The sequence below is a fragment of the Arvicanthis niloticus genome, chromosome 3 (genome assembly GCF_011762505.2).
Source record: "Arvicanthis niloticus isolate mArvNil1 chromosome 3, mArvNil1.pat.X, whole genome shotgun sequence".
Taxonomy (NCBI): Eukaryota; Metazoa; Chordata; class Mammalia; order Rodentia; family Muridae; genus Arvicanthis; species Arvicanthis niloticus.
In genome coordinates this window covers 123939960-123966874 of record NC_047660.1, presented here as the reverse complement: position 1 = coordinate 123966874, position 26915 = coordinate 123939960, and the positions used below count along the sequence as shown (strand labels likewise).

Sequence of the window (26915 nt, the reverse complement as noted above, 5' to 3'; positions counted from 1 at the left end):
TTCTATGGCCTTGGCCTTGTAAACTTCCCTACAACCAAAGGGAAAAAAATGACTTTGGTTTATGTGTGGTTTCATAAAATAAACTGGAATTACTACAACAAAGTAGCCTACTAGGAAGAAAAGGAAATACTCCCAGTAGGCTCACATGGTGTGTGTGTGTGTGTGTGTGTGTGTGTGTGTGTGTGTGTGTGTGTAAAAGGAGAAGTGACCAGAGATACAAATATAAAGTTTTGGCTAAATGGTTTTATAGTTAGGACTTCCTTTCCTTTCTAGGCTTATGAACAAATGGCACCATTAGCAGGGTTGGGATATAAATTAAATAATCTTTAAAGAAACAAAAACAAAAACAAAACCAACCAGTCTTGCTAAGCAACCCAATTTGCAATCCCGCCTAAGAACTGGAATAACAGTTGAGTTCCCTCACATCCAGCATTCCCTCATCAAAGCAGATCAGCAATTCCATGAGGAATTGCTAGGCTGTCTCACTTCTCCAAGCATTATCTGTATTCCTCTCCTCCTGGGAATACCTTTAACCATGTGCTTACTATCTTACCACTTTTCCAACTCTCAAATGAAGACACCTCTTAATAAAGCTTCTCCCTCCATAAATGCAATCTTGCTCTCCCACCCCAAGTTGTCAGCCTAGGTCCCAGGACTGTGAAAAGAACTCATAATACTTCAAGAAGAACAAAGTTATAATTCCTTTATCAACCTATAACTAAGACTTATATTTTCATTAGATTATGAATGTAAATGGGGGCACAAAGTTTTTTGTGATTTGAATTCTAATAGAAATTGGTATTTTCATTGTCAAATTAATAGTTATTAGAGACATTTAAACATCATTTGTGTTCATTACCGTTTCATGATATATTTCTGCCCCCACCTTGGCTAATCTCACTTACCCAGATAGATAATATAGTTAAACATTATCTTAGGTGTTTCTCTGAAGTTCCTGTGGATGGCAGTTAACTATATGTAGACTAAAAGAAACACATTTCCTTTGCTTGGGGTGGGTGATTTTCACACAATCAGTTGGAGGCCCACACAGAACAAAAAATGCTAAACCTCCCACAGGTAAAAGTGTATTCTTCCTGCCTGAATATGTCTTTCCCCTAGGACATCACCATTTTCTTATTCTTGGGGTCAAACCTTTTCCCTTTCTGTGTCTCAAGCCAGACAGTTTTGGTTTAGAGTAACTACATCATCTCTGGCTCTTAGGCATTTGGACACTGAAGGGAACTACACTATCAACTAACTCTGTTGAGTTGCTTGCCAACAATCTTGCAGTTCTTGAGCCTGGTTAACTTAGCCACATGAATCAATTTTTAACCAGTTTCATAATGAATCACACAGAATCATCCTTTATTGGTGGTTGTTTTTCTGGACAACACTGATAAATGTACCTTAAAGATGAAAATATACATTAAAACCATCTCCTGAACCTTTTGGAACAGAGAATACTTATATGAGGTGGTACATCAGTATGCATTCTTTAGAATAGTAACAGCTAAATTAGTGAATATACAGACATCAAACCAGAGGACAAATGTTAGGGACATATAGAATACAAGAGAGTGACTCTTAGGACTCCTTTCTCTTGGGGTTAGGGAACAGCCTTGTCCTTCTACCTCAGAACATGACAATTTAATTCCTTTCCATTTAATAATGTCCCTCCAAAAAGGTCACCTCTTACACCTTGTAAAAACTGCTGTGGAAACAAAGGCAGAGTGGCAGCTATTTCCAATATACCTAAAAATGTAATTATTTTTCCCCTCAAAAACTTGTATAGAAGTTTTAAAGTCTTATTAAACTACAACTGCTCTAGAACAGAGAGTATTTCTCTGTTGGGTTTGCATTTCTAGTTCTTAATAAGATCAAGTACACAGAAGTTAACTGATATTAAATGAACAGCTTAGAACAACAGGCAATCAACAACAGGCACAATAAAGAGGAAAGAAGCAGATATGAAAAAGATTACTGGTTTATATACAACATAGAGCCCTATCCCTGAGCCTACTGATCTAGTCTATACACTCAACTAAGCCATTTCTAAACTTTATTTGCAACCATGTATAATAAAAGACTAAATTCCACTCATTAAAATCAAAGAAATTAGCATAGGGTTTCTAAAGATGTTTCTTAAAAGATGAGTGTGCCCACTTTGTGTTTCTTTCTTCTGCCTTGAACTGGTCGGCAAGATAACCTTGACAATGGAAGACACAAAGTAAACAAGACAAAGGAGAAACAAAGAAGGAGCCTGGAGCCCTGACAACTCTCAAGTATATCAGTCCTACACTTTTTATTTCTGACTTCTAGAAATTTAAGCAAAGATGTGAACTATATTTTAAAAGCAGAGGTTGCTTGTTTCTTATCTGATTTTTAATTTGTTCTTATTCTTAATTTTTATTTATGTTTTTTTTTTTTTTTTTTTTTTTTTTTTTTTTTTTTTTGAGACAGGGTTTTTCTATATAGCCCTGACTGTCCTGAAACTCATTCTGTAGACCAGGCTGGTCTCAAACTCACAGAAATCTGCCTGCCTCTGCCGCCAGTGTTGGGATTAAAGATGTGCACCACCACTGCCAGGCTTTCTTGTTTTTAGCAGCCAAACACAATTCCCAACTGGTAAGGAAGAAAGTGGACTTTAGCAATAAATCTGTGGTACTAGACACCTTGAGCCACTTCAGCTATGCCTTAATGCAGATAGTGTCAGGTACTTCTCCTGCAATGGGAAGGGCAAGGAGAAAGCAAGATGGGCTGAGGAGCCTCTATTCTCTGAGGGCACACCACAATTACAATTCAGCTGAAGGGTTAAAGGAAGACAGCACACTGACAACTGTCATACTACATACAGCACTGCTCTCTCTCACTGACACTAAGGGTTCTGGTGAGGAGCTCACCACAATGATAGCTGTCATACCACACACAGTACTCTCTTGCACTCAGTGCCGACACTGCAGGTTATAGTACAGAAAAGTGATCCAGCTTGCAAAACTTACTAGAAAAACAAAACTGCAAGAAAATCAGAATTAAGCTGGGCAGTGGTGGCGCACACCTGTAATCCCAGCACTTGGGAGGCAGAAGCAGGCAGATTTCTGAGTTCGAGGCCAGACTGGTCTACAGAGTGAGTTCCAGGTCAGCCAGGTCTACACAGAGAAACCCTGTCTCGAAAAACAAAACAAAACAAAACAAAACAAAAAAAAATCAGAATTAGGGAAATAAAATATTTTATTGAAAAGATGTGGGCTGGAGAGATGTCTCAGTGGTTAAGAGCACTGACTGCTCTTCCAGAGGTCCTGAGTTCAATTCCCAGCAACCACATGGTGGCTTACAACCATCCGATGCCCTCTTCTGGTGTGTCTGAAGACAGCTATAGTGTACTCATATAAAATAAATAAATAAATCTTTTAAAAGAAAAGATTTTTTTTTAAAAGATGTTTAAAAGTTGTTTAAGAGACTAAAGACATGGGTCAGAGGATAAGAAAATTGGTTGTTCTTCCAGAGGGTCCAGGTTCAATTCCCTTCTCATATGGCAATTCACAACTGTCTGTAAAACCAATTCCAGGAATCTGATATCCTATGCTGGCCACCATGGGCACCACATGTACACAGTACACAGACATACAAATAAAGCACCTATACACATATATAAAAATTTCTAAAACACTGTTTAAAAGTTGCACTAATTCTTACTTTAAAAAGAGAACAACTGACTCAGATTTAAAATTGAAGAAACACTGATACAACAAAAATTAAGGCTGATTTTCATTATCACATTTTTCTAATTTTTAAAAATTCTCAACAATTCTTCATGCTTTTCCATTCTTCTGCACTTGAATTTTAAACTTTAGAATCTTTTGGCAATTCTTTATTTTTGCATGTGGTATGTGTATGGGTCACAATGCCACTGTGTATGCTGAAGATAAGAGAAAAACTTTTAGGAGTGGTTTCCTCCTTTCACCTTGGTGTGGATTTGAGGACTGAGCTCAGAGCATCAGGCTTGGAGGGCAGAGCCTTTATCCACAGAGCCATCTTGCTGCGCCAAGTTTTTAAGTTCTTATTTGATGTCTTAGCAAACCTTTTCACAAATCCTTACAGAGATTACGTCATTTATGGATTTTCTTTGTTCACACTGTTCACACTGTTCACACTGACCTAAGGCTCTGCAGCACATGTGTCTATAATGCACTACTAACAAACTACATCTATAGCCTCTAGACTGTTTTATATTCTTAAAGAAAATAAAACATAACCTGGTGCCTCTGTGGCTTACTCCAGATCTACAAAAAGGATTACATAATTCAATAGTACAAAACACAAATATGCAGTGCTTCATTGTCTTTAATCATAAAAAGACAGCTGACAATCCAACAAGACCAGTACTGGGTATATATCCAAAGGAATAGAAATCAGTAGTAAGAGACACTGATACCCTGTGTTTATTGCAGAACAATTCACAATAGTAAAAAAATAAGTGTTTACCAACTACTGAATGAGTAAAGCTCATATGTCATATATGTATGTATGTATGTGTATATGTATATATACACACACATATGTATATATGTATATATATTAATACTCAAATATATGTGTGTATATATACATACATATATGTGTACATATATATATACACATACATATATATATATATATATTTGAGTATTAATGACTTCAAGAATAGAATCTTGTCACCAGTGACAGCATGGATAAACCTATAATTGTAAATTACATTTGTAATTAACATTTGTAAATAACATTGTAAATGTTAGTAACAACAGAAAGACAAATATCACATGATCTCACTCATATATACAATCTTTAAAATTCATAGAAGCAGAGAGTAAATCTAGGAAGAGTTTTTTGGGTTTTTTTTTTTTTTTTTTTTTTGGGTTTCCTGTTTTTGTTTGACAGGGTTTCTCTTTGTATAGTCCTGGCTGTCCTGGAACTCACTCTGTAGACCAGAGATCAGCCTGCCTCTGCCTCCTGAGTACTGGGATCAAATGCATGCTCTACCACTGCCCAGCACAAATCATTTTTAAAAAGAACCAAGGAGGCCAGGCAGTGGTGGCACACACCTGTAATCCTAGCACTTGGGAGGCAGAGGCAGACGGATTTCTGAGTTCGAGGCCAGACTGGTCTACAGAGTGAGTTCCAGGACAGCCAGGACTACACAGAGAAACCCTGTCTCGAAAAACAAAACAAAACAAAACAAAACAAAAAAAAACTTCAATAAGAGGTAACAGGGTCTCACGTAACCTAGGATGACTTCAACCTATGTAACTAAACTCTGGGCACATAGGTGTATGCAACTGTCTAGTTTATAATGTACTAGGAATTGAACCCAGCCAAACATTCTACCGACCAAGCTACATTTCCAGTCCCGGTGATAAAATGTTAAAGGAAGCACTCCAAAGCTAGGTAGAAGCATACTTGTAATCCATCATTCAGAAACTAGAGGCATAGATGCAAGTCAAACTAACCCAAAAGCAAAAGCAAACAAGAAAGATAACATCAGGATTCTAGCTTCAGTACTTTAACAAGATGATAGAAGAGAAAATGGCAGCCAGGTGTGGCAGTGCCACCTGTAATGCCAACTTTGAAAAGGTCAGGATATTTATGAATTCATAAACTAGCCAGAGCCACAGTGATACCTATCTCAAAAAAAAAAAAAAAAAAGAAAGAAAGAAAAAAAAAAGAAAGAAAGAAAGAAAGAAAAGAAAAAGAAAAAAGGAGGAGGAAGAGGAGGAAGAAGGAAGGAAGTCAATCAGTCATGTGATGGACAATGAATTAACTTACTTAAATTCCTTGATGGCACAGTTACTCTACAGCAAAATGACTACCTGGTAACCCATCTTTACCATTCAATAGCAGTGCCTTTTACCACAATATATGACTATTATTTTGGCAGCTAACCCTCAAACCTAAATATTGTAACTTTATAAATAATTAAATCATACCATGTAATAATATACACATTTGAATTTATACTCCTTCCTATTTAGTTTTTCTAATATGTGTCTCAAAACAGCTAAGTCTCTAAACATTAGGCTTAAAGTCCTTAAGTTTCTAAATTTGACCTATGTCAAGGTCAAAAGATTTGCAATTCTAAGTTTACTACATATTATTGAGTCAATATTTATATAATTATACCAATGTTCTATTGGAAACTGTTTATTCAAGACAGCATTTCTCTGTATAGCTTTAGGTGTCCTGGCATTCAGAAAAATCTGCCTGCCTCTGCCTTCCAAGTGCTGGAATTAAAGGTGTGTGCCACCACCAGCCAGCTAAACTTGCAATTTTTATTTCTAAATTTTAATTTAATTCTAAGACAATATAGCTTTCTGACACATGAGGAAAATAAGATGAGTAAATATTTTTGTAAATTAATTAGCACAGGACTAATTTGTAAAAAGAAATTGCTTGACTTATGGAAAGTGGTTAAGTGCCAAGTAGAAACTAATTCGAACCAAAACATTCAGCACATTTTTATTTTTGGCAACTTCAACTTCTGGCTAGAAAACTACTCTAGCTATGACATTAAACAGAAACAGTTTATTGAGCTATAAAATCCTGGTGGATTTGGCAGCTGGTTCACTTAGCTAAAGCTGCTGTTACTGGTTCATACCCTCAAGTGACAGAATCTAAATTAGATCAAAGGTTCTTAAGTGAAGTCCAGATGTAAATCAAATCATTCAGGGATTCCCCCTCCCCATCTCTCCAAATGCATCTACCTCCTTCATATTCCATCTTTAAGATTCTAAAGGGAAGCACAGATAAAACATATGTGTGTGTCCTTTTTTAACCAACTAAAAATCCTCCTGGACTATTTTGAGATCTCTCTCTCTCTTCACAGAGGAATCTCAAAAGTAGGTCCAACTCTTTCATCAGTAGTGTGCATGTGTGGTTGTGTGCATGTAGTGTGGCTGCTGTGTGTCAATGTACATATGTGCACGTATGTATGTATGTATGTAAAGGCCACAGGTTGACTTGGTGTCTTCCTCACTCACTCTGCACCTTGTATACACTGAGGCATATTCAGCTGAATCCAAAGCTTGCCAGTGTGACTAGTCCAGGTAGTCAGCTTGCACTGGTGCTAGGATTATGGACTGGCTATCAATGCCCATCTGGCATATATGTTGGTCCTGGGTATCCAAATTCTTGCATGGCAGATGCTATACCTGCTAGCCCTCAAAGCCCCCTCCTTTAAAAAAGAATTATATTATGGCAAGCATAAGAAACAGACCCAGGAAAAGGACAAGCTCATCTGAAGACTGTGGCAGCAAAGAACTGTACAGTAGGTGTAAATCACCTTCTTAGATTTCTGTGCCAGCACTCACTGGAATCCACTATATTACATTTTAGACACTGAGAAATATTCAGTTCCTATAGTGAGAAAAGTACACAGTCTACAAAACTCGAAAACATAAAGGGAAAATATTCCGGAAGTGGGGAAAAGCAACAAGCAATGAAACACACACACACACACAAATCTGTTGCTCTGGCATTAAAAGAACAACAAAATATTATTTTTGTTGACAGTATAACTTGGTTGAGGCTTCTATCCATATTTTATCATTTTAAAAATGATTGAGGAAAGCAATTAACTTTAGGTAGTACTGGTTTTTTCTATAATGAAGCTCATTCAGGCTGAAAATCATTCTAGAAACTTAATATACTCTAGTAAGATGTAAAAGTGTACTAAGAGCAATGAAACAAATCCATACTAGCTATTAAGAAAGACTTTAGGCAGTGGTGGGCACACGCCTTTAATCCCAGCACTTGGGAGGCAGAGGCAGTGGATTTCTGAGTTCGAGGCCAGCCTGGTCTACAGAGTGAGTTCCAGGACAGCCAGGACTACACAGAGAAACCCTGTCTCGAAAAACAAAAACAACAACAGCAACAACAACAACAACAAAAAAGACTTTAGGACTGGCTGTGGTGGTGCATGCCATTAATCCCAGTACTCAGGAAGCAAGGTGAGTGAATATCTATGAGTTCAAGGCTGGCCTGCTTTACATAGTGACTGTCTGGAGAGAAAGAGAGGTGAGAGAAAAAGAGGAGACAGGAAGAGGGGGAGGGAGGGGGGGGGAAAGGGAGGGGAGGGAGGGAGGGAAGAAGGGAGGGAGAGAGAGAGATTGATTGAGATTAAAGGTTATATTAAGAAGCAAAACTTTCAAGATCCATTTTGAAACAAGCAAAAATATTATTTCCTTACAATCAGTGTGTCAAATCAATTACAAATAGCTTTTATACTGAAATCTTTCAAAAGACAGAATCTCTATGATTTATAAATAATCATCCAGATATCATTAGAAGTCAAGTTGGGACTGTTTTTTAAACTCTTTGGTAATTCCCTATTCAAGTGTTCAATTTATGGCATTCTACAATGACACCTACTGGCCACTGAAAATCAGCCATTAGTTCTCTCCAACAGCTAGAGTGGGCTGGTTACATAAGAGAAACACAGAAACACACATGCTCTCTCTTAAATCAACCTACCTAAAGGCAAATATATTTTACAATATGCAAACACTGTATTTTTTGTATGTAAAGCACTACAGAATTTCACCTAAAGCAAAAATGTAAGTTTTCTTTGTGACTAAAATACCATTATTCTTGTAAAAAGATAAAAGACAAGTAATAAAACACCAGTATCATTTAAAATTGTTTATTTAAAGCACTGACAAATACCTCAGTGTGCTGGACATTTCAAAACAAATACTAATGATCCATTTCTACTCAATATTTCAGAGAAAAAATCAAAATTCTAATTTTATATGTATATGTATAAATGTGTATATGTATGTTTATGTTATGTATATGTATAAATGATCAATCAATAGTAACAAAAAGGTTACATCTTGGAAAGTTTTTCTAATATGTAGTTAAATAACAATCCCAGAAACACATATACTTCCTTGATACCCAGTTGTCTTTATCTTCTAAGTTGACGGCAGCATCTCAAGCAGCTTACACGTTAGTAATTTATAGTGCTACTTTTAAAAAAACTTTTCCAGTCTTTGAAGATACTATTCCTATGAGTTATAAAAGCACGTGCCCTTCCACAATACGCACTGACAAGAGTTCGAGTTCGCTTTAGGACTGTATTTCACCATTCAAACTGTGGATTTAAAAAGACTTTTCAAAGCAAAACAGTCATAAACTTGTAAATAAATTTTATGTATGTCCATGACATTCAAGGAGCTTAATTTTTAAGCCTAAGGCATAACTCACAACTAGCTTCTTAGACTTAACAAGGGAAATCACTTAGAAGTTGACAGTCCTCTGTTAAGATTTCCACCTTATTTTCACAGTCCTTAAACGTCCAAACATTGGGGGGCGAGTTGTCTACCAATTTACTGTTCACTTTCTCATCTGCATTTACCTTCTATAGATTTAAAAAGCTCTCCACTTTTCTGAAGGTTAAAGCCGCAAAGCAAATTCGTGTACTACAAAACGCGAATCTGACAACATTCATCTAAAGCTAACGTCGTGTTGTCTCTCAACCCAAGTCCATATTTGGGATAAGCGCTTCGTGACTACTCTTGCCTTCACGCTGTCCTCCTCCTACAGACCCGGCCTCGGTAGAGAAAACACTGGAGCCAACAAGAAGAAAGTGTTCAGATACATCAATGGGTTGCAAGAGCTCTTCTACCACGGTCAGTCGAGTTATGTGGAAAAAATAACTGCCACGGGTTACATAATGTACAGCCACAAATTTCTAGATTTGACCACCAATAATATCTTTCCTCTCCGCACCGCTCCCCATCCCATTAAAACGGCCCTAAAAACAATCCCTAAGATTCACTCAGGTGTCCTGCAATGCCGCGCGTCCTTCTCTTGGCCTGAGGCTTCTTGCAAGAATTCCTTCAGCCCTCACTAACCTGTGTCCTTGCTTCCCGCCTCCTTCCCGCCTCAGCCCACGCCACCGACCACCCTAACGCCCTTGCTAGGGCCCCAAGTTGCCCCACAACACTCATCCCCAAGCCGCCTCGGCAGCCGCCTTCTCCTCACGACCCTCCCGAGCTTGCTCCCAGGTCTGCAGTGCTTCGGATCAGCCAACAATCTTGCTGCCGCCTCCCCACCTCACCTTCGTCAGTTCCCGCTACCGTGTCCGCAGCAGGATAAAACCCTCTTCACTCGGCACCGTGCGTTCCCCCCCCAAGACAGCACCGCCGCCTACCTGTCACCCCGCAGCCTCAGGCTTCCTACCGCCACCGCCTCCCGCAGCAGCCTGCCAACTGCAGCGTAACAACCAGCCTTCTCATTGAGTGGGCCCACGGGCTTAATAACAGCCGCTCTCATTGGCTATGCTGTGACTTTGGCCCGCCCCTCGGTGCTCCACCTAAAGATTCCGTCTGGGAAGAAGGAAAACACGGCTTTATCCTCCTTCTCCTAAATACCGTCTACCTCAGTCAGACTCCAGCTGCAAAGTGTAGGAAACAATCTCTACTTCCAGGCTCCGTCAGCCATCTCTACGTTGTCTGAGAGCCTTGCACCAGTACCGGAACGTTTACCATCTCCCCCATTTTCCTGCCGTAAGAAGCTAGAGGAAACAACGTCCGTTTCCGGTTGGCTCCGACTGGAAGGTTGAATATTGAGTGTCCTGGGAGGTCAGATTGCTGTCAGGTAATTTAGGGCGTTGGGGGAGACTTCTGGATTAAGCATAATCTAAAATTTATCCAGGGAAGTGCAGAAGTGGAGAGTGCTGAGAGGACCAGTTAAGACCGGGAGAAGTTCCGAGACTTAGCTAGGGAGCGCTGCCGCCAGGTACAGCTGGGCCGAGTGGAAGCTGATGAAGGAAGCCGTGTGAATTACTGTGGTGGTTAAATCCCGGGGATGTTTTAACCCGCCGCTACCAGATGCAATTTACTCCTCGCCTCCTAGCTTTTTGGGTTGTGTTTGAATAGGGTAAAGAACAGCTCCGATCCGAAAATACTTAAAACTAGAAAAAATAATTGCAACGGTTGCTTCACAAGCTTGTATTTTAAGTACGGTTTCTCTAAGTGTTTATGATACAATGCTTAAGTGAAAAAAGCAAGTCACAAAATCAAGACTATTGCATAATCCTAGGATTAAGGGTTGGGTACTAAAGTAATAGCACTTCATTTGTATTCTCTAATATTTTTGTGGCCATCTCAGTTTTTAAATGAGAGAAATTCGAGATACACACTTGAAAGCCCCTGATAAACTGTAAAATTATATGCAATGGAAGTAACATTATTCTTCCTTAGGGAAAGCAAGTCAACACTTCCACAGTGCTAAAAACAAACCATCGTTAGTGGAGGTTGGTCATCACCAAACTTTTAAGTTCACTTCTGACATAGGCAGGTAGCGTTTAAATTTTCCATAATTATGTGTTCATTCGTGGCTAAATCTATTTCTTTACTATTCTTAAATGGGCAGTTCTAAAGGTGAAATAATTTCCTGTCATTGAGCAGTATAACTCACTCTTTCCTTGGTATGAGGAGAGAACCGGTTCAGTTAGATTGTTCTCTGACCTCTACACGGACACACACACACAAGACTTTAAATAAATACTCTTTTCAGCATGATGCACAGACCTGTTCTCCTAGCACTTGGGAGACAGAGACAGAAGGACTAAGAGTTCAAAGACTTCCCTGGCTATATACCAAATTTGAGGTTTGACTGACCTTTGTGAGACTCTCTCAAGGGAATAAACAATATTCTTGTAAGACAGAGGTAGCTCATACTCCAGTGATAAAGTAATGTGTGCTTCATTTAGAAAAAAAAATCTGTCATGCACATTCGGAAATTTCTCCTAAGAGATGATGTCCAAAAGAAATGTAGTGGAAACCACATATGTAAAATTAAAATTTCTCATAAGACACTAATAGAAAAAAATCCATCTAATCCAATATGTTAAACATATTCTTATTTAAAGATACACTCTGAAGCCTGGTATGGTTACCTTTAGTCCTAGCACTTGGGAGGTAGAGACAGGTGAATCTCTGAGTTCAACACCAGCCTAGTATATAAGTTCTAGGACAGCCAGGGCTACACAGAGAAACCTTGTCTTGAATAAATACATATATTTATATATACTATTAATGAATTCTACATTTTCATACTGTCAAAAATGTATGTACTTTATATATACAGTATATATATATGTGTGTATATATATTTTTTTCATAAATATAAGTACTTGGTCTGTATTTTTGAAGGTTGAAAAAAATACACTTGAAAAAATATATTCATACACTCATATAATTCCAAATACACTTTAGTATTTTGTTTTAATTGATTTAAGAGTTTGGTTTGCTACTTTCTACTCTTCCAGAGGACCTGAATTGGGCTGGCAGCACCCACACCAAGTGGTTCACAATCACTATTTATTACTTCAGTTTCCAGGAATCTAATACCCTCTCGGACATCCAAAGACACTCCCATGCACCACACACACACACACACACACACACACACACACACCCCACAGATAAAATCTTTTTTAAAAGAATTTATTTTGAAATTTAAATTAATTAAAATTCTAAGCTCTTTAGCTCCTTAGCCACATATTAAATGTTAGAAGCTACCAAATGAGACAGCACAGATCCAGGAGAGGAATTGGTGGCCATATATATTTGAATGTCCTTTCTTACCCCCAGCCCCCTTTGATTTTTTTGAGACAGGGTTTCTCTGTGTAGCTCTGACAGTCCTGGAAGTTAGACCAGGTTGCCCTCCAACTCAGAGATCCCCCTGCCTCAGCCTCCCCGGTGCTAGGATTGAAGGCATGTGCCATCCCTCCCAGCCAATGTTCCATTTTCTAGGTCATGCCAGTTTTTTTCAGAACATTTGTGCTCAGTCATAGTCTTACTACTTGGATATGAAAATGGACGGCACCACAATGTATTCTCTGCATTTTTCAATCTTGCAAGTTAGATTTGGGGTCTTGTTGTATAAAAGAATAGAAGTCCAGAATGAGTGAATGACTTTTTTGCAAATGCTGTTAGTGGTTCATAAAAAGATAAATTTAAACTCTTCCATCAAACATTCCAGATTTTATTGTTTGATTTATACCTATTATGAAATAACAGTAATTTTTGTTTTGCATTTGAGATGGGCTCACATGATGGTGCCCATCATCCGCCTTAAACTGGTCTGAAGTGGTCCTCCTGCCTTAGCCTCTCAGGTGGCTGTGACTACATGCGTGTGTACCTTAGTTTAGCTGAGGCTGTAATGTTTAAAAGAGAACAGAGTTTCCTTAGGCATATGTTTATTCAACTTTATTTTTTAAGAAATTCCTATAGAAGAATTTTCTCTAAAATATTGTAATTAGGTAGATAAACTATATTGGCTTTATTAAATTTGTGCAGAAGAAATGGGTATAGAGTTTCATGTTTTCTTTCAAAAACTTATATTGCAAGTTAGTATTTTGAGACAATAATACTGTAGCTTCAAAGTAGCCTTATACTATGGTAATATTTAAACTTTTAATTTTAAAAACAAGTTATTTTTATCACAATTTGGCCCACTGGTCATCACGGCCCAGGCCTGTAGTCCTAGCAGTGGCGAGATGGAGTCAGGAGGATCAGAAGCTGAAGGTCAACCTTCCATGCATATCAAATTGAAGGTCAGTCTCATCTACTGAGGCTGGGGGTGGGGGACTGTCTGTTTTATGGATACTCAATCAAGAATAATATCCTAGCATTTACATTTGTTTAAATAGGGATTGGTTTTGTAAACCCTATAAAATATTTTTTAAAGTTTGTTTTTAACATCCTATGACCATGTGAAAGCATTACATTATAAATACATGCTAGTAGCCTTTATTTGGTAATTAGGAGTCTCAAAAATCATTCTTAAATCTGAAACAGTCATTTTTTTTCCCCTTCATATGATTCTTTTTCTGTTTTGTTTTTTGAGTCTCGGTGGCCGTGTTACCTAGCCTAGCCTAGCCCCAACTTAGGCTTTAGAATCCAGTGATCTTTATCAGTGAGGCATCAGCCTTTCTAGTGACGGAAAAGAAGTATACACATAGCCAGGCAGTTGGTACCTTTAATTCCAGCACTTGGGAAGCAGAGGAAGATGGGTCTCTGCTTTCAAGGCCAGCCTGATCTGCAAGTTCCAGCACAACCAAAGCTACACAGAGAAAACTACATTGCTGATTTCACCAAATAATAACAAAGTGTTTAAATATGGAGATCTTTAACATAATGTGTTGTGATTTAACTTTCGGTGGGGCGTGGGGACGGTGTTTAATGCAGGGTTTCCTCTATGTAACAGAGCCCTGGAACTCTGCCTGTAGACCAGGCTGGCCAAGAACTCCCAGAGATTCACCTGCCTCTGCTCCTTAACCTCTGGAGTTAAAGGCATGTACCACTATGCCCAGCTGATTTCTTTACATTTTTATAAATTTTAAGTTTTGGTTAATTCATTAGTTACTGTGTTCATTTTTTTCTCATATCCTAGTATTACTGTTTAATGAAATAAGCATTTCATATAATGTCTTCAGCATATACTAATACATTTATTTTAATTTTTCTGTTTTGTAAAATGCCATTTTGAAAAATCCTGTCCTACTGTTGGACTTCTTTTGTTATTAAATGGAAATATAATGGTAGAATTATTTTTGGTTTGGTTTTACTTCTGGAGAGCAATGATTGTAGAAATCCAACTGCTACCCTTATATGAATAATAATGTAGCACTATTCATACCCTTGAATTTTAAATTCATAGCAACTTAAAATGAGGGCTAAGATAAAGTTTATTTTTACACTAGCAAAACAAGCCATAAAACAACAACCATTGACATACTGTATTTACAAAGGCAATTTATTGATTAAGAGAGTGTCCTCAGGTGGAATTGGTCAGTACTCGAACTAGTAAACTTCAGCCTGCAGACCACATTCAGCACAGTGCCTGTTTTTGTTGAGGCCCATGAGCTAATAGTATTTGTGTAAATGAACTTGAACAGTCATTTTAATGCTACGTATGGAATAGTGGCCTTAAGTTCCAGGTAGGCAAACTTCTAACCTTCTAAAAAGAAATTTCATTTTTCATCAGAAGACCTATATTATAAAGTATTTTAGTTATTTAATATATTTTAGATTTTATCAGTGAAATCTTGCTGAAAACTCCCCTTCTAGCCTCAGTTTTACCTCTTTTGCCCATAAGACCTAAAACATTTATTATCTGGTTCTTTATAGAAAATGTTCATGTACTTTTATATATCTAAAAGGATTAATATGTGTTTTTGAAGAACTAGCTAGAGAAGGATAACAAAACAGCATGTATTCTTTTCTGCAAATTTTTGCAGTAAGATTAAAGAGAGGAAACCATTATCTGGGCATTACTAGGAGGGACTTCTGAAGCTATAGCACAAGTTAAAGTACTAATTATACCATTCGTTAACTGTCTTCTTACCTTCAGAAGAAGAAGTTACTGCTTGGAGTCATTGTCTTCTTCTGTAAAAGTGCTGTTTACTTTTATAAACTTTTTGTAAAAGCTTTCTACTGAGATTTTTCGAGAATGTATCTGTTTTCAAAACATTTCGCTTGAAACATAAACATGAAATTTGGCTCTTGGGTGTCTATAGTGTCTCTCTCTCTCTCTCTCTCTCTCTCTCTCTCTCTCTGTCCTTCTTCCTGTAGACATGGCTGCTGGACATGGACAGGGACATGAACACGAACATGGTCATGGTAAAATGGAACTTCCAGATTACAGACAGTGGAAAATAGAAGGGACGCCATTAGAAACAATGCAGAAGAAGCTTGCTGCACGAGGGCTGAGGGATCCATGGGCTCGGTAAGAGGAGTCTAGAAATGTCTTCTCTTTTTGAAATGACTTATTTACTGAACAAATGTGAATATAGAGATGACTCAAGGGAGTCCTGTCCTACCACGTGGGTCCTGTCGCACGCAGGCTTGGCAGCCAGGACCTTTACCTACTGAGTCTTCTCGCTGGTCCAGATCTAGTTATTTATGAGTATAGAGTCAGTATCCATGCTCCACCTTGTATCATGAAAAATGGCTTCTCAGTTTCCCTGGCATGTTCCTTACTAGAGCTTTCTGCATTAGAATCCTGTGGGATATGTCTTTTGTCCTAGCTTTTTACTTGATGTTGTTGTTTTGCTCAGGTTAGGGGAGCGGAGTTAAGTGCCAGGGGATAAAACCCATTCTAGAAAGCCTGTCTTCTGCAGCCTTTTTATTTTTTACATGTTGCTGTTTTTCGTATCTATGATAAAGATACCACATTTTGTTTACCACAGTAGCCATTCAAATTATTTCCAGGTTTTGGGTTTTATTATGAGTAAAGTTGTTACAACCATTCATAAGTCTGTATGGATATATATTTTTTCATTTCTCTTGATTAAATACTTAAGAGTGGATTTCTGGCCAGGCAGTGGTGGTACATGACTTTAGTCTCAGCACTTGGGAGGCAGAAGTATGTAGATCTCTGTAAGTTGACGCCAGCCTGGTCTACCAAGTGAGTCTTAGGAAAGCCAGGCTACACAGAGAAACCTTGTCTTAAAAAAAGAGTGGGATTTTTGGACTATATGATAAATCTATGGGTTTTTCTATAAGAACTGCCAGTTTTCTGAAGAGGTAGTATTACCCATTCCTACCAGCAGTGAGTGAGAATTTTAGTTGCTAATGGTCTCATCGGTACTTAGTATTTTCAGTCTTTTAACTTCAGCCAATCTAACACCAAACATGGTTGTGCACACTTGTGCACCTGTAATCTCAGCCATCGAAAGGTGGAAGTTGAAGGATCAGAATTACAAACCCATCCTGAGCTATGTATCAAATTGGAGACCCCTGGGCAACATAAGAGCTAATCTCAAAAAACTGTAAGACAGATGAAACCTTCTAGGAAACATGGCAGCAGAACTCTGGTGTGGCTTCCCTCCCCATTGTCACGACACTAGTGCTTACGTCGTCAGTCATTCTGTGCACACGTCTGGCACTAGTGCTTACGTCGTCAGTCATTCTGTGCACACGTGTGGCACTACTGCTTACATCGTCAGTCATTCTGTGCACACGTGTGGCACTAGTGCTTACGTCGTTAGTCATTCTGTGCACGTGTCTAGGAGTGGTTTGTTTGGCTTTGGTGCAGTGTATCCTCAGGTCTTTTGACCTCTTGTTTAATATTTCTTTATATATTTTGAAAATAAGCATATATAAATTTTGTAAATGTTCTTTCTCAGAATATATGACCATATACAACCTGCCTTTTCATTTTCTTAATGTTTTAAATTTCAATAAATTTCCAGTTAAGTTTTTTTGTCACTATTACTTTTGTATCTCATGTAGGATTTTATCCTATATTTTGTAGAAGCATTTTTTTATTATTATTATTATTCTTTTTGAGACAGTTGTGTGTCTAACCCGAGCCAAGCTTAGGCTCAGAATCTTCTTGTCTTAGCCTCCTAAGTACTGGGCTTGCAGGCATCCGTTATCACATTCAGCTTAAGGTTTTCTTAAATTGAGGTATGATTATTCATTTTGAGTTAAATTTTTATTTACAAAAAATATATTTATTTGTGTATATATGTGCATTTGGCCTGCATGTATGTTTGTGTACCACATGTGCATCTGGTGCTTGCAGAGTTCAGAAGAAGGTGTTGGATCCTCTGAGACAAGAGTTACAAACAGTTGTTGAACATCCTGTGTTTGCTGTGAATCTAACCTGGGTGCTCTGGAAGAGCGGCCAGCTCTTAACTACTGAGTATCTCTCCAGTACCTTGAGTTAGTTTTGGTTTCCTTTGAAGAAAGAAGGAAGGCAAATATTACAGGTGGATATCCAGTTGGTTCAGGACCATTTATTAAAAGGTTATTCCCCACTGAATTACTTTGATAAATATGTCAAAAATCAATAGACCATCTCTATGTGGTCTATTTCTGGACTCCATTTTGTTTCCTTGTTCAATATGTCTACACTTAGATCCAATACCACAGTCTTTAACAGGGAGGTATAAGATTTCCAGTTACCTTTCATTGGTTTAGCTGTTCTGAACCTTTTTTATTTGCCTATAAATTTTAGTGCTCATCAATTTCTACAAATGGCTGACTTGGATATTAATTGGGATCTCATTCACTATTTTACAAAAATTTATGATGTGAATCTTCTCCATGTGTATATTGAACTCATTAGTTTGGAGATAATTTAGGCCTTTTAAATAATGATTTTTGTAGCACACAAGTGACATAAGAACTTTTTGACATTTTAAACAGTATTTTCTTGCTTTTTATATAGCTCTTGAGCACTTTGCTGAATTCATATTTATGGTACTATTGTATAAGTGGTATTTTAAATCTCATTTTCCACCTGTGCTGTTGACAATTAATTTTTGCATATCCCATTTATTATTTAGCTAAACTTTTATTCTAGCTAAATTTTTGCTCTAGTAAACTTTTTTATACGTCCCTTAAATTTTCCTTTGTATAATGGTCATTTTGTCTACAGAGATAGCATTACTTTGTCAGTCTGTAAACTTTTGACTTTTTTTTTCCTGGTGGTTTTACAATGGAATCTCACTTAATAGCTCAGGCCGATCCTAAACATGTGCCTTTCAGCTTTCTGAGTACTGGAACTATAGGTCTGTGCTGTAACTCCCAACCTTTCCTTTCTTTTAAAACCAGTCCTGCCATATTATCCCAGCTTGTTCTTAATTCCTGGGCACAGCCGCCCTCTTAGATGAGTCTCCTGAGTAGTCAGACTAGAGAGACTTGGAAACATACCATGCTTTCTATTATTGTTGGTTGGTAGATTTTTCTTCATTTCTTTATCATATATTGTTTTTGTTTGAACATTACTGGTAAGTCTGGTGTGGTGGCACACACATTTAATCCCAGCACTTGGGAGGCAGAGACAAGTGGATCTCTGTGAGTTCAAGGTCAGTCTGGTGTACAGAGCAGGTTCCAGAGCTCAGTGAGTTCCAGAGTTCCACAACCTGACCTACTCCTAACATCTTTGTGTGGTTTCCCCATCTAAGCTACTTTGATTTGTTACCATATTTTCTAGTGAGACAGGGCTTTTTGTTGTTGTTTGTTTTGCCACAAGTTGGAGGCTAGCCTAACCTATACAATAAAACCCTGTTTCAAAAACACAGAGGAAACAATGTTCCCAGCACAGTGGCTCATGTCTTTAATCCCAGCACTTGGGATACAGAGGCAAGGAGATCATTGTGAGGCTAGCCTGCTCTACATTGTGAGTTCCAGGACAGCCAGGGCTACATAACAAGACTGTATTTCAAAAACAAAACCCCACAAACAAAAAATCACCACCAAGCAGAAAAGAAACGCTAACAGTGACATGTAAGTGTTTGAGGAAGAAGAGAATGAAGTTTATTTGGCTAGGTGAATTAATGTCAACTGTGTGTGGTTACAGTGTTTCTTATCTTTTTCTTTTAGCAATGAGGCTTGGAGATACATGGGCGGCTTTGCAGACAACATCACCTTCACGAGTGTGATACTAAAAGGATTCAAATGGGGGTTTGCTGCATTTGTGGTAGCTTTAGGGGCTGAATATTTCCTGACTTCCCAAAATGATGATAAGAAGCATCACTGAAGAGAGCACCTTGTGACATCTCTGACATAAAAATAAGATTCTCTCACTGTAGCATCCTTGGCTGTATGTTTGTCCTTGAAAGAATATTAGTATGGCTTAATAAAGTCAGGAAAACTCTTGTTTTTGTAACTCTTAAATAAAATTAAAAAAAAAAAAATGTAATGTATGTACCTATAACTTCAGCACTTGGAAAGCTGAGGAGGGTCATGTTCAAGGCCAGCTCAAGCTATACAGTACGGCTGTGTGTGTGTGTGTGTGTGTGTGTGTACACATATTGGACTTTGTTTAGTACCAGCAGTGGTGTGTTCTGCCTATAGCAGGCAGCTACAAAATTTAACAACACAAATGAAAGATTCTCTCGCTGTAGCGTCCTCAGATGCAGTGAGTCCAGTTAGTAGTGCCTCTGTGTGTAGGTGTGAAGCTGTCCACTGGAGCTTAGACAATCTGCCAGCAGCCACACCCCAAAGAACAACATGACTCCCTCCCCAAGAAGACATTAATTGCCAGTGCTTCCTTGGCTGCAGTTGGAGCCTCACGAGCCTCTCCACTATCCATAATGGAATGTTGCCTGGCTAAATCTTATGCAGGTAACCACTGCCACAGCCACGTCACGTCCGGAAGACAGCATTTTATAGCATTCTTTCCTGTTCCTACATTCTTTCTGTTTCCTCAGGCATGATATTCCCTGAGCTGTGTGCGTCTACCTGTCATCTGTCCATGGAGTGTTTGATACAGATGTCCCATTTGGGGCTGAGCACTCAAGTTATTTAATCTCAGCATTTTGACCAATCAGTAGTTTTTATATTGATTGCTGCTGGCTGCCAAGCTCTGACTAAAGTTGAGAGTAATGATAATTTATGAGTACAAGCATAAATATGTAACAGGCAGTTTGACAAAGTGACCACTTAACAAAACAATGGTAGTAAGTTCCCTCCTTAGGGCCTATGACCTTCTGAGTCGTGACCAGGTTTGCAGTACTAAGCCCGAGTTCCCTTTTGTAGAGCAGGCCGCATATCCAGTGTTGCTTACTCCAGAATGATCATGCCACTATTATAGCAGTGGGCACATCCTGCTTGGGAGATCTGATTCTAACATGCAGGGTCCAGTACTGAGTAAGACCACTGCTGTCTTTTCTGCCTCTAGGTTTTTTAATTGGAGTTGGTCTTGCTATTTAGAGGAGCATCCTGCCATCCATTTCCTTGTGACATGCGTATGCATCATGTTCGTTTTTCTTTATTCTATTTTCTTCTCTGAATCCTTACTGTCCTTGCACTGGGCAAGGGGCTGGGGGAAAACTTGTTCACTCTGGCTTTTTCATACTAAGAAACTAGTCCCATATGTGACTGCTCTGCCCTCATGTTGTCAGTGTGAAAACCTTGACACTTTTTAATAAATTGGACATTTCCCCATGTTAAATCTTTAAGTCACCAGTTAAGATTAAGAGGCTGGAGAGATGGCTCAACAGTTAAAATCATTGGGTGTTCTTCCAGAGGACTTGGGTTTGATTCCCAATATCCACATGTTTGTTTGCTCAACAACCTTCTATAACTCCAGTTCCAGGAAGTTCAACACCCTCTTCTGCCTTCCATGGGCACCAGGCATGTACGTGGTACACAGACATACATGTAATCGAAACACCTGAACATAAAAAATTATTTTTAAAATTGAAAAAAATAGAATTTAAAAGTTTATTGAGGAGATACATTCTTTCCTTGAGTAGGCAAGCTAAAGTCAGGATGAGCAATTTTAAATGAGGCAAAAGAATTTCTAATAAAACTCAAGTGGTAAAATGGAACCATTAGAAACTAGTTTCCAGCTAGCACACTTGGGTTGTTGGGAGGGCTGTCTTTCTGGTTAATAGACGCTGTCTTGCACAGAAGGCAGAGTGTCACTCCGGAATTTTTTGTATTTGTGATGACTTGGTGTACCATGTGCAGAGGCCTTTGGGAGATTAGCTGTCTCTAAATGTTATCAGAGTAGAATTAAGTATCAATATATTTTAGGAAGACACAAACATTTAGCCCAATGCATATTAATTAGAATAACTAACAGCAATGATTATTTCAAAAACAGCTTTTGTCTTTCAAGTCCTTGATTCTGTAATCTTTGGTCTTGATTAGCTGGCCAGCGAGGCCCTGGATCTGGTCTGTTGCTGGCCTATTTTAAACATCTTGTCAAGGAAAATTGATTGTATTTACTTAACAAAATACATTTATTGATTTGATATTCTAATTATCAATACAATTGATACAATCTATTATGGGTTGATTTTGATAATTGTATCCCTGATAAAAGGCAATTATAACACAATCTAAATTTGCATTGTATTATCTGAATATTAATGAGTGAATCATTTTACATGATGAACATAGAGCAACTTGAGGTTAAGTCATGAGCTTATTTTACTGAATGAAAATGTGTAATGTCTAAATTGATAAGTTTAAAAATTACGTTAAAGGAAAAAAACAGTGCCAAGAATACGGGGAAAGAAACAAAATAGGCTCCTAGAAATAAGATAACTCAATAATTACATTGAGAATATGTGCCTCAAAGTTAATTGATTGAGATAAAGATTTGCTATGTAGTTCAGGTTAGCCTCAGACTCATAGAGATCTACCTGCTTCTGCCTCCTCTGTGCTGGAATTGGTCCAAAGTTTAAAGCATGCCAATCAAAAGATAAATTTTGGACTTGGGCAATGACTCAATTGCTAAAATGCCTGTTGCACAGGATGAGAACCTGAGTTTGAGCCGGGCGGTGGTGGCGCACGCCTTTAATCCCAGCACTTGGGAGGCAGAGGCAGGCCGATTTCTGAGTTCAGGGCCAGCCTGGTCTACAGAGTGTGTTCCAGGACAGCCAGGGCTATACAGAGAAACCCTGTCTCGAAAAACCAAAAAGAGAGAGAGAGAGAGAGAGAGAGAGAGAGAGAGAGAGAGAGAGAGAGAGAGAGAGAGAGAATATGAGAGAACCTGAGTTTGAATCTCCAGCACCAGAAAAAAACAGGCATGGTGGTGTATGGTAGTTACCCCAGTTTTTGAGGAGATGGGGACAGGTGGATTTTGGGGCCTTGCTGGCCAACCCAGTCACACCCAAACAGAAAGCTCCAGGTTCAGTGAGAGATACTGTCTCACAGAAGAAATAAGGTAGAGCAATAGTGGAAGACACCCAAAATCTGGCTTCCCCATGTACATGCATAGGTGCGTGCATCAGCACACACATGTGCACACACACACACACAAGTTGCTTCGAGCACAGCGCTGTGTGCCTACTTGAGAGGCTGAAGCAGGAAGGTAGCAAGTTGGAAGCCAGCCTTGATAATGTACTGAGATACTATCTTAAGAAAGAGGGAGGGAGGAAGGGAGGGAGGGAGGGAGGGACTGCCTTAAAAGGTCCTAGTCACTATATAAACCTAAATACCTCTGCAGAGCTTCAAAATAGCTGAAGCAAAATGAGCAGAAGCAAGACTGCAGCTTGTAATACTCCCTTGTCGGTAATTGGTAGAAGAAGGAGAAAACAAGGCTGCAGAAGTCTTGAGCAACACTACCACCCAGCGTGATGCAATAGTTATAGAACCCTGGAACAAAGGCAGAGCACACACTCCAAACATATGCAGGACATTTACCATAACGTTATATTTTAGGGCATGAAACCAGATTCAGCAGAGTTGAGGGGGGAGGGGAGAGGGAGAGAGAGAGAGGGGAAAGAAAAAAAAAAAGAAAAATCACACAAGATAGCCTCTCAAACTATGTAGAAATTAGACAAAATTGGCCTCTGAAAATTGTCTATTATTTGGAAGTTGGCAGCCAAATTGTTAAAAAAAAATAAGAAGAAGAGAAGAGGAAAAGGAAGAAGAAGAAGAAGGAGAAGGAGAAGGAGAAGGAGAAGAAGAAGCTGTTTTAGTTAGCTTCTTTGTTGTAAGACACTGACCAAAGGCAACTTGGGCAGGAAAAGGTTTATTTTATCTTGTTTTTTTATCTTATTCCACCATTGAGGGAAATCATGTCAGGAACTCAAGGGAGGAATCTGGAGGCAGGAACTGAAGTAGAGGCTGGGGAGAAACATCGCTTACTGGCTTGCTGCTCTCCATGGCTTGCTTGCTGTGCTTTCTAGGACTGCATGCCCAGGATGGCACCACCCACAGTGAATGGGTTCTCTCACATCAATCAATCAGCAGTCAAGAAAAGGTATCACAGGCTCATAGCAAAAGGCCAATCTGATGGAGGCAATTCTTTAACTGAGATTCGTTCTCCTCAGGTGACCCTCCCTAGTTTATGTCAGGTTGTCAAATCTAATCAACTAACCAGCTCAGAAGTCTAGAGAAAACACAAAATAACAGAAGGAGAAAAATAAGATCATCAATACCAAAATTTAAGAACTGCAGATAAGCCGGGCAGTGGTGGTGCTCGCCTTTAATCCTAGCACTTGGGAGACAGAGGCAGGTGGATTTCTGAGTTTGAGGCCAGCCTGGTCTACAGAGTGAGTTCCAGGGCAGCCAGGGCTACACAGGGCTACACAGAGAAACCCTGTCACAAAAAAACAAAACAAAAAAAGAACTGCAGATAAGACTGCAGAGTTTAAGAGTGGGCAAGGGGGAAACACAAATGAGAAATATTCACAGACAGAAAAGGGGGAGGAATTTGCTAGAAGTCCTAGAGAGTTAATAAAGATATTTTATAAACATCTTTAAGCCAATGAATGTGGTAGTTTTGGTGACTGACACTGCTTTCTTTTTCTCTCTCTCTCTCTCTCTCTTGTTCTGTTATATTTAAGGTCTTATACTTTTGGCCATCTTTCTGCCTAGGCCTCCTGAGTCCTGGGCTTACAGAAGGATGCCACCACATGCAGGAATATTGTCTTTTTATAAGACAGATTGCCAGGCCGGGGGTGTATCTGAGTGTCTGTCATGTGCAAGACCCTAAGTCCAATGTTCAGAATCACTAAAAAACCCAAACTGCAAAAGCTCATGCAAGGAAATAACTGGAATGGCTTTGTATATATTGAAAGTATTTGCCTGTTGGGGTTCATCACCTGCTGGGTTAGGTAGAGGCACATGAAGTGGAGTGCCCAGAACACTGAAAGTAAAAATGACAGCAGTTTTGCCCAGCTGATTTATACCTTAATTTTATCTACAATAGTTTCTGCTGAAAGTAAAGAATGAAATTTCTCTTCTGTTTTTTTGAATTTGCAAATTATGACTTTAACTCTTTAGTAGCTACAAAGTACACCAATTCCTGTTGTCTTCCATGTTGCCATTACTTAGACTAGTATGCACTTCATGTGATTTTATTTCTCAAATATGACCAAAGTATAATCAGATAATGCTAATTACATAAGCCTAGCCTCATAAATAGGCATGATACATCATACTATGTAATAGACCTACTTTGAGTATGGGACAAGTCCACAGAATGAAAGTAACAAAACTGAAAGTGACTTGGCTAGTAAGTTCGAAGTTAGATTTTGAATGCAGGTCTGGTTTGAGAGCCCGTATGTCTTAGTTAGGGCCTCTGCTGCTGCGATATAACACCACAACCAAAAAGCAAGCTGGGGAGGAAAAGGTTTATTTGGCTTATATGTTCAGATCATAATCCATCATTGGAGGAAGTCAGGACAGAAACTCTAACAGGGCATAAACCTGGAGGCAGGAGCTGATACAGAGGCCATGAAGGGGTGCTGCTTACTGGCTTGCTCCTCATGGCTTGTTCACCCTGTTTTCTTATAGAACCCAGGACCACCAGCCCAAGTATGGCACCACCCACCTTGGGATGGGTCTTCCTTTGTTGATCATTAATTGAGAAAATGCCTTACAGCTGGATCTCATGGAGACATATCGGTGACTGAGACTCCTTCCTCTCTGATGACTCTAGCTTGTATCAAGTTCACACACACACACAATAGCCATAGTAGAAACACTGTTACATTGTGTATCATGGTGTACAGGACAAGCAAGACCATGCTCTGAGTGAAAGGAGAAAGTATTTACACTTCTGATTATACTTATTTTTACATTTATTGCTGATGAATTAAATCTGGCTGATTTTTCTTTGCAGTACTGGGGATTGAACCCTCAGCCTCATTCTCTTTTTTAAGATAGAGTCTCACAAAGTTGCCTAGGCTGGCCTTGAACTCCTGTAACCTGGTGTAACCTGGACTGGTCTTAAGTTTATGGTCCTCTGCCTCAGTCTCCCAAGTAACTTGGATGATGTCCCTCTGCCATCAGACTTGAGATTTAATGAATAAACTCAAAATGACGTATTTTCCCCTCACAACTTGGATACTGAATGATTACATAGAATTTAGGAAGAAATCTCCCAAGGGAGAGGTGTTTTCTAACCTCCAAAGGAGGATATAGAGGTTGTTCAGGAAATTGCTACGGGCTGTATTTTATGTGTGCTAGGTTTGTGGAATTTATAATCCCCAAGTTTTAAGTAACTACCCTTCATTAAGCACATGAGCAGCTTAAAGAGATTTTTACAAAGAAACTGCTGACCAAAGCCAACACCAGTAATGCAATAAGACGCAAACAAGGAGAGAACACAGCTATACTCTGTCAGCAGTGTTACATGTGAGATCTCATCATGGGAAAACCGTTTCTTCCCATCTGAGGTATCAAGAAGACAGAAATATGGATTTGGACCAGCTGTCAGGACAGGGAACCTTGCCCCAAGACTGTGCTGATGTGACAGCTTAGCTAATAGCATCAGAGTCAGCCTCATCTAGAGCTTGCCTTTAGTCTCTACATTTACGTGTTGTCATGAACACTGGTTTGTTTGTTTGTTTGTTTGTTTTTTCAAGACAGGGTTTCTCTGTATAGCCCTGGCTGTCCTGGAACTCACTCTGTAGACCAGGCTGGCCTCAAACTCAGAAATCTGCCTGCCTCTGCCTCCCAAGTGCTGGGATCAAAGGCGTGCACCACCACTGCCCGGCCTTTTTTCGAGTTGTCATGAACACTGATAAGGACATTACTGTACAAAATGTGAACTCATTTAAAGATTGTCAGTGCATTCTACTAGAATGACTTGCCTTTGCTATGTATGTATGAGCAATATTCAAACAGGGCTTAGTAGCGAAATAAGAAATCCGTGTTTCAAGATCTATGATTTTCTGTTTAATCTTCAATGCAACAAAATGAAGTAATGCTTTTGAAATGTCCCACAAATTACAAAACTAACTGGAAAGAATTTTAATTATTACTAAAGGCTTAGGTTTCCGGGGATGTCCATTGCAAAATAGGAACAGTACACACACTTAGGATGTAAGCTAGGTCTGTGTCCTTTGAAATATCATGTATTGCCATGTTTTGTTTTAAAAGGAAGGAGTAATTCTCAGTCATAGGCCAAACCAAGCTTCTCAGTTGTTATACGTTATACCCTTTGTCAAT

The 26915-nt window shown here is 38.9% G+C and overlaps 2 protein-coding genes across 8 annotated transcripts in view; one reads left to right on the top strand and one right to left on the bottom strand.

Annotated features, from left to right (window-relative positions):
- The window catches only part of Hycc2 (hyccin PI4KA lipid kinase complex subunit 2), a 69912-nt gene extending 59599 nt beyond the window's left edge, over window positions 1–10313 (bottom strand). For 2 of the 4 annotated variants that reach the window (XM_034497515.2, XM_034497516.2), the window contains exon 1: window positions 10187–10313. The gene's annotated coding sequence lies outside the window, so the exon portion shown is untranslated. Of the gene's footprint in view, window positions 1–10093 lie in introns of all 4 variants that reach the window. The other 2 variants (XM_076931864.1, XM_076931865.1) reach the window with 1 other exon arrangement.
- An 82-nt stretch (window positions 10314–10395) lies between these two features.
- Ndufb3 (NADH:ubiquinone oxidoreductase subunit B3) lies at window positions 10396–19654 on the top strand. 4 transcript variants are annotated; one of them, XM_034499169.2, is made up of 4 exons: window positions 10396–10632; window positions 13517–13597; window positions 15618–15771; window positions 19380–19654. In XM_034499169.2, the coding sequence occupies exons 3-4, from the start codon at window positions 15620–15622 to the stop codon at window positions 19534–19536; spliced, it is 309 nt and encodes a 102-aa protein (XP_034355060.1). In that variant the 5' UTR covers window positions 10396–10632; window positions 13517–13597; window positions 15618–15619; the 3' UTR covers window positions 19537–19654. The 4 variants fall into 4 exon arrangements, with proteins under 4 accessions (XP_034355060.1, XP_034355059.1, XP_076787982.1 ...); XM_034499168.2 differs by lacking the exon at window positions 13517–13597 and having other exon boundaries at window positions 10410–10632; XM_076931867.1 differs by lacking the exons at window positions 10396–10632; window positions 13517–13597 and adding an exon at window positions 10640–10773.
- Window positions 19655–26915: the final 7261 nt, after the last annotated feature.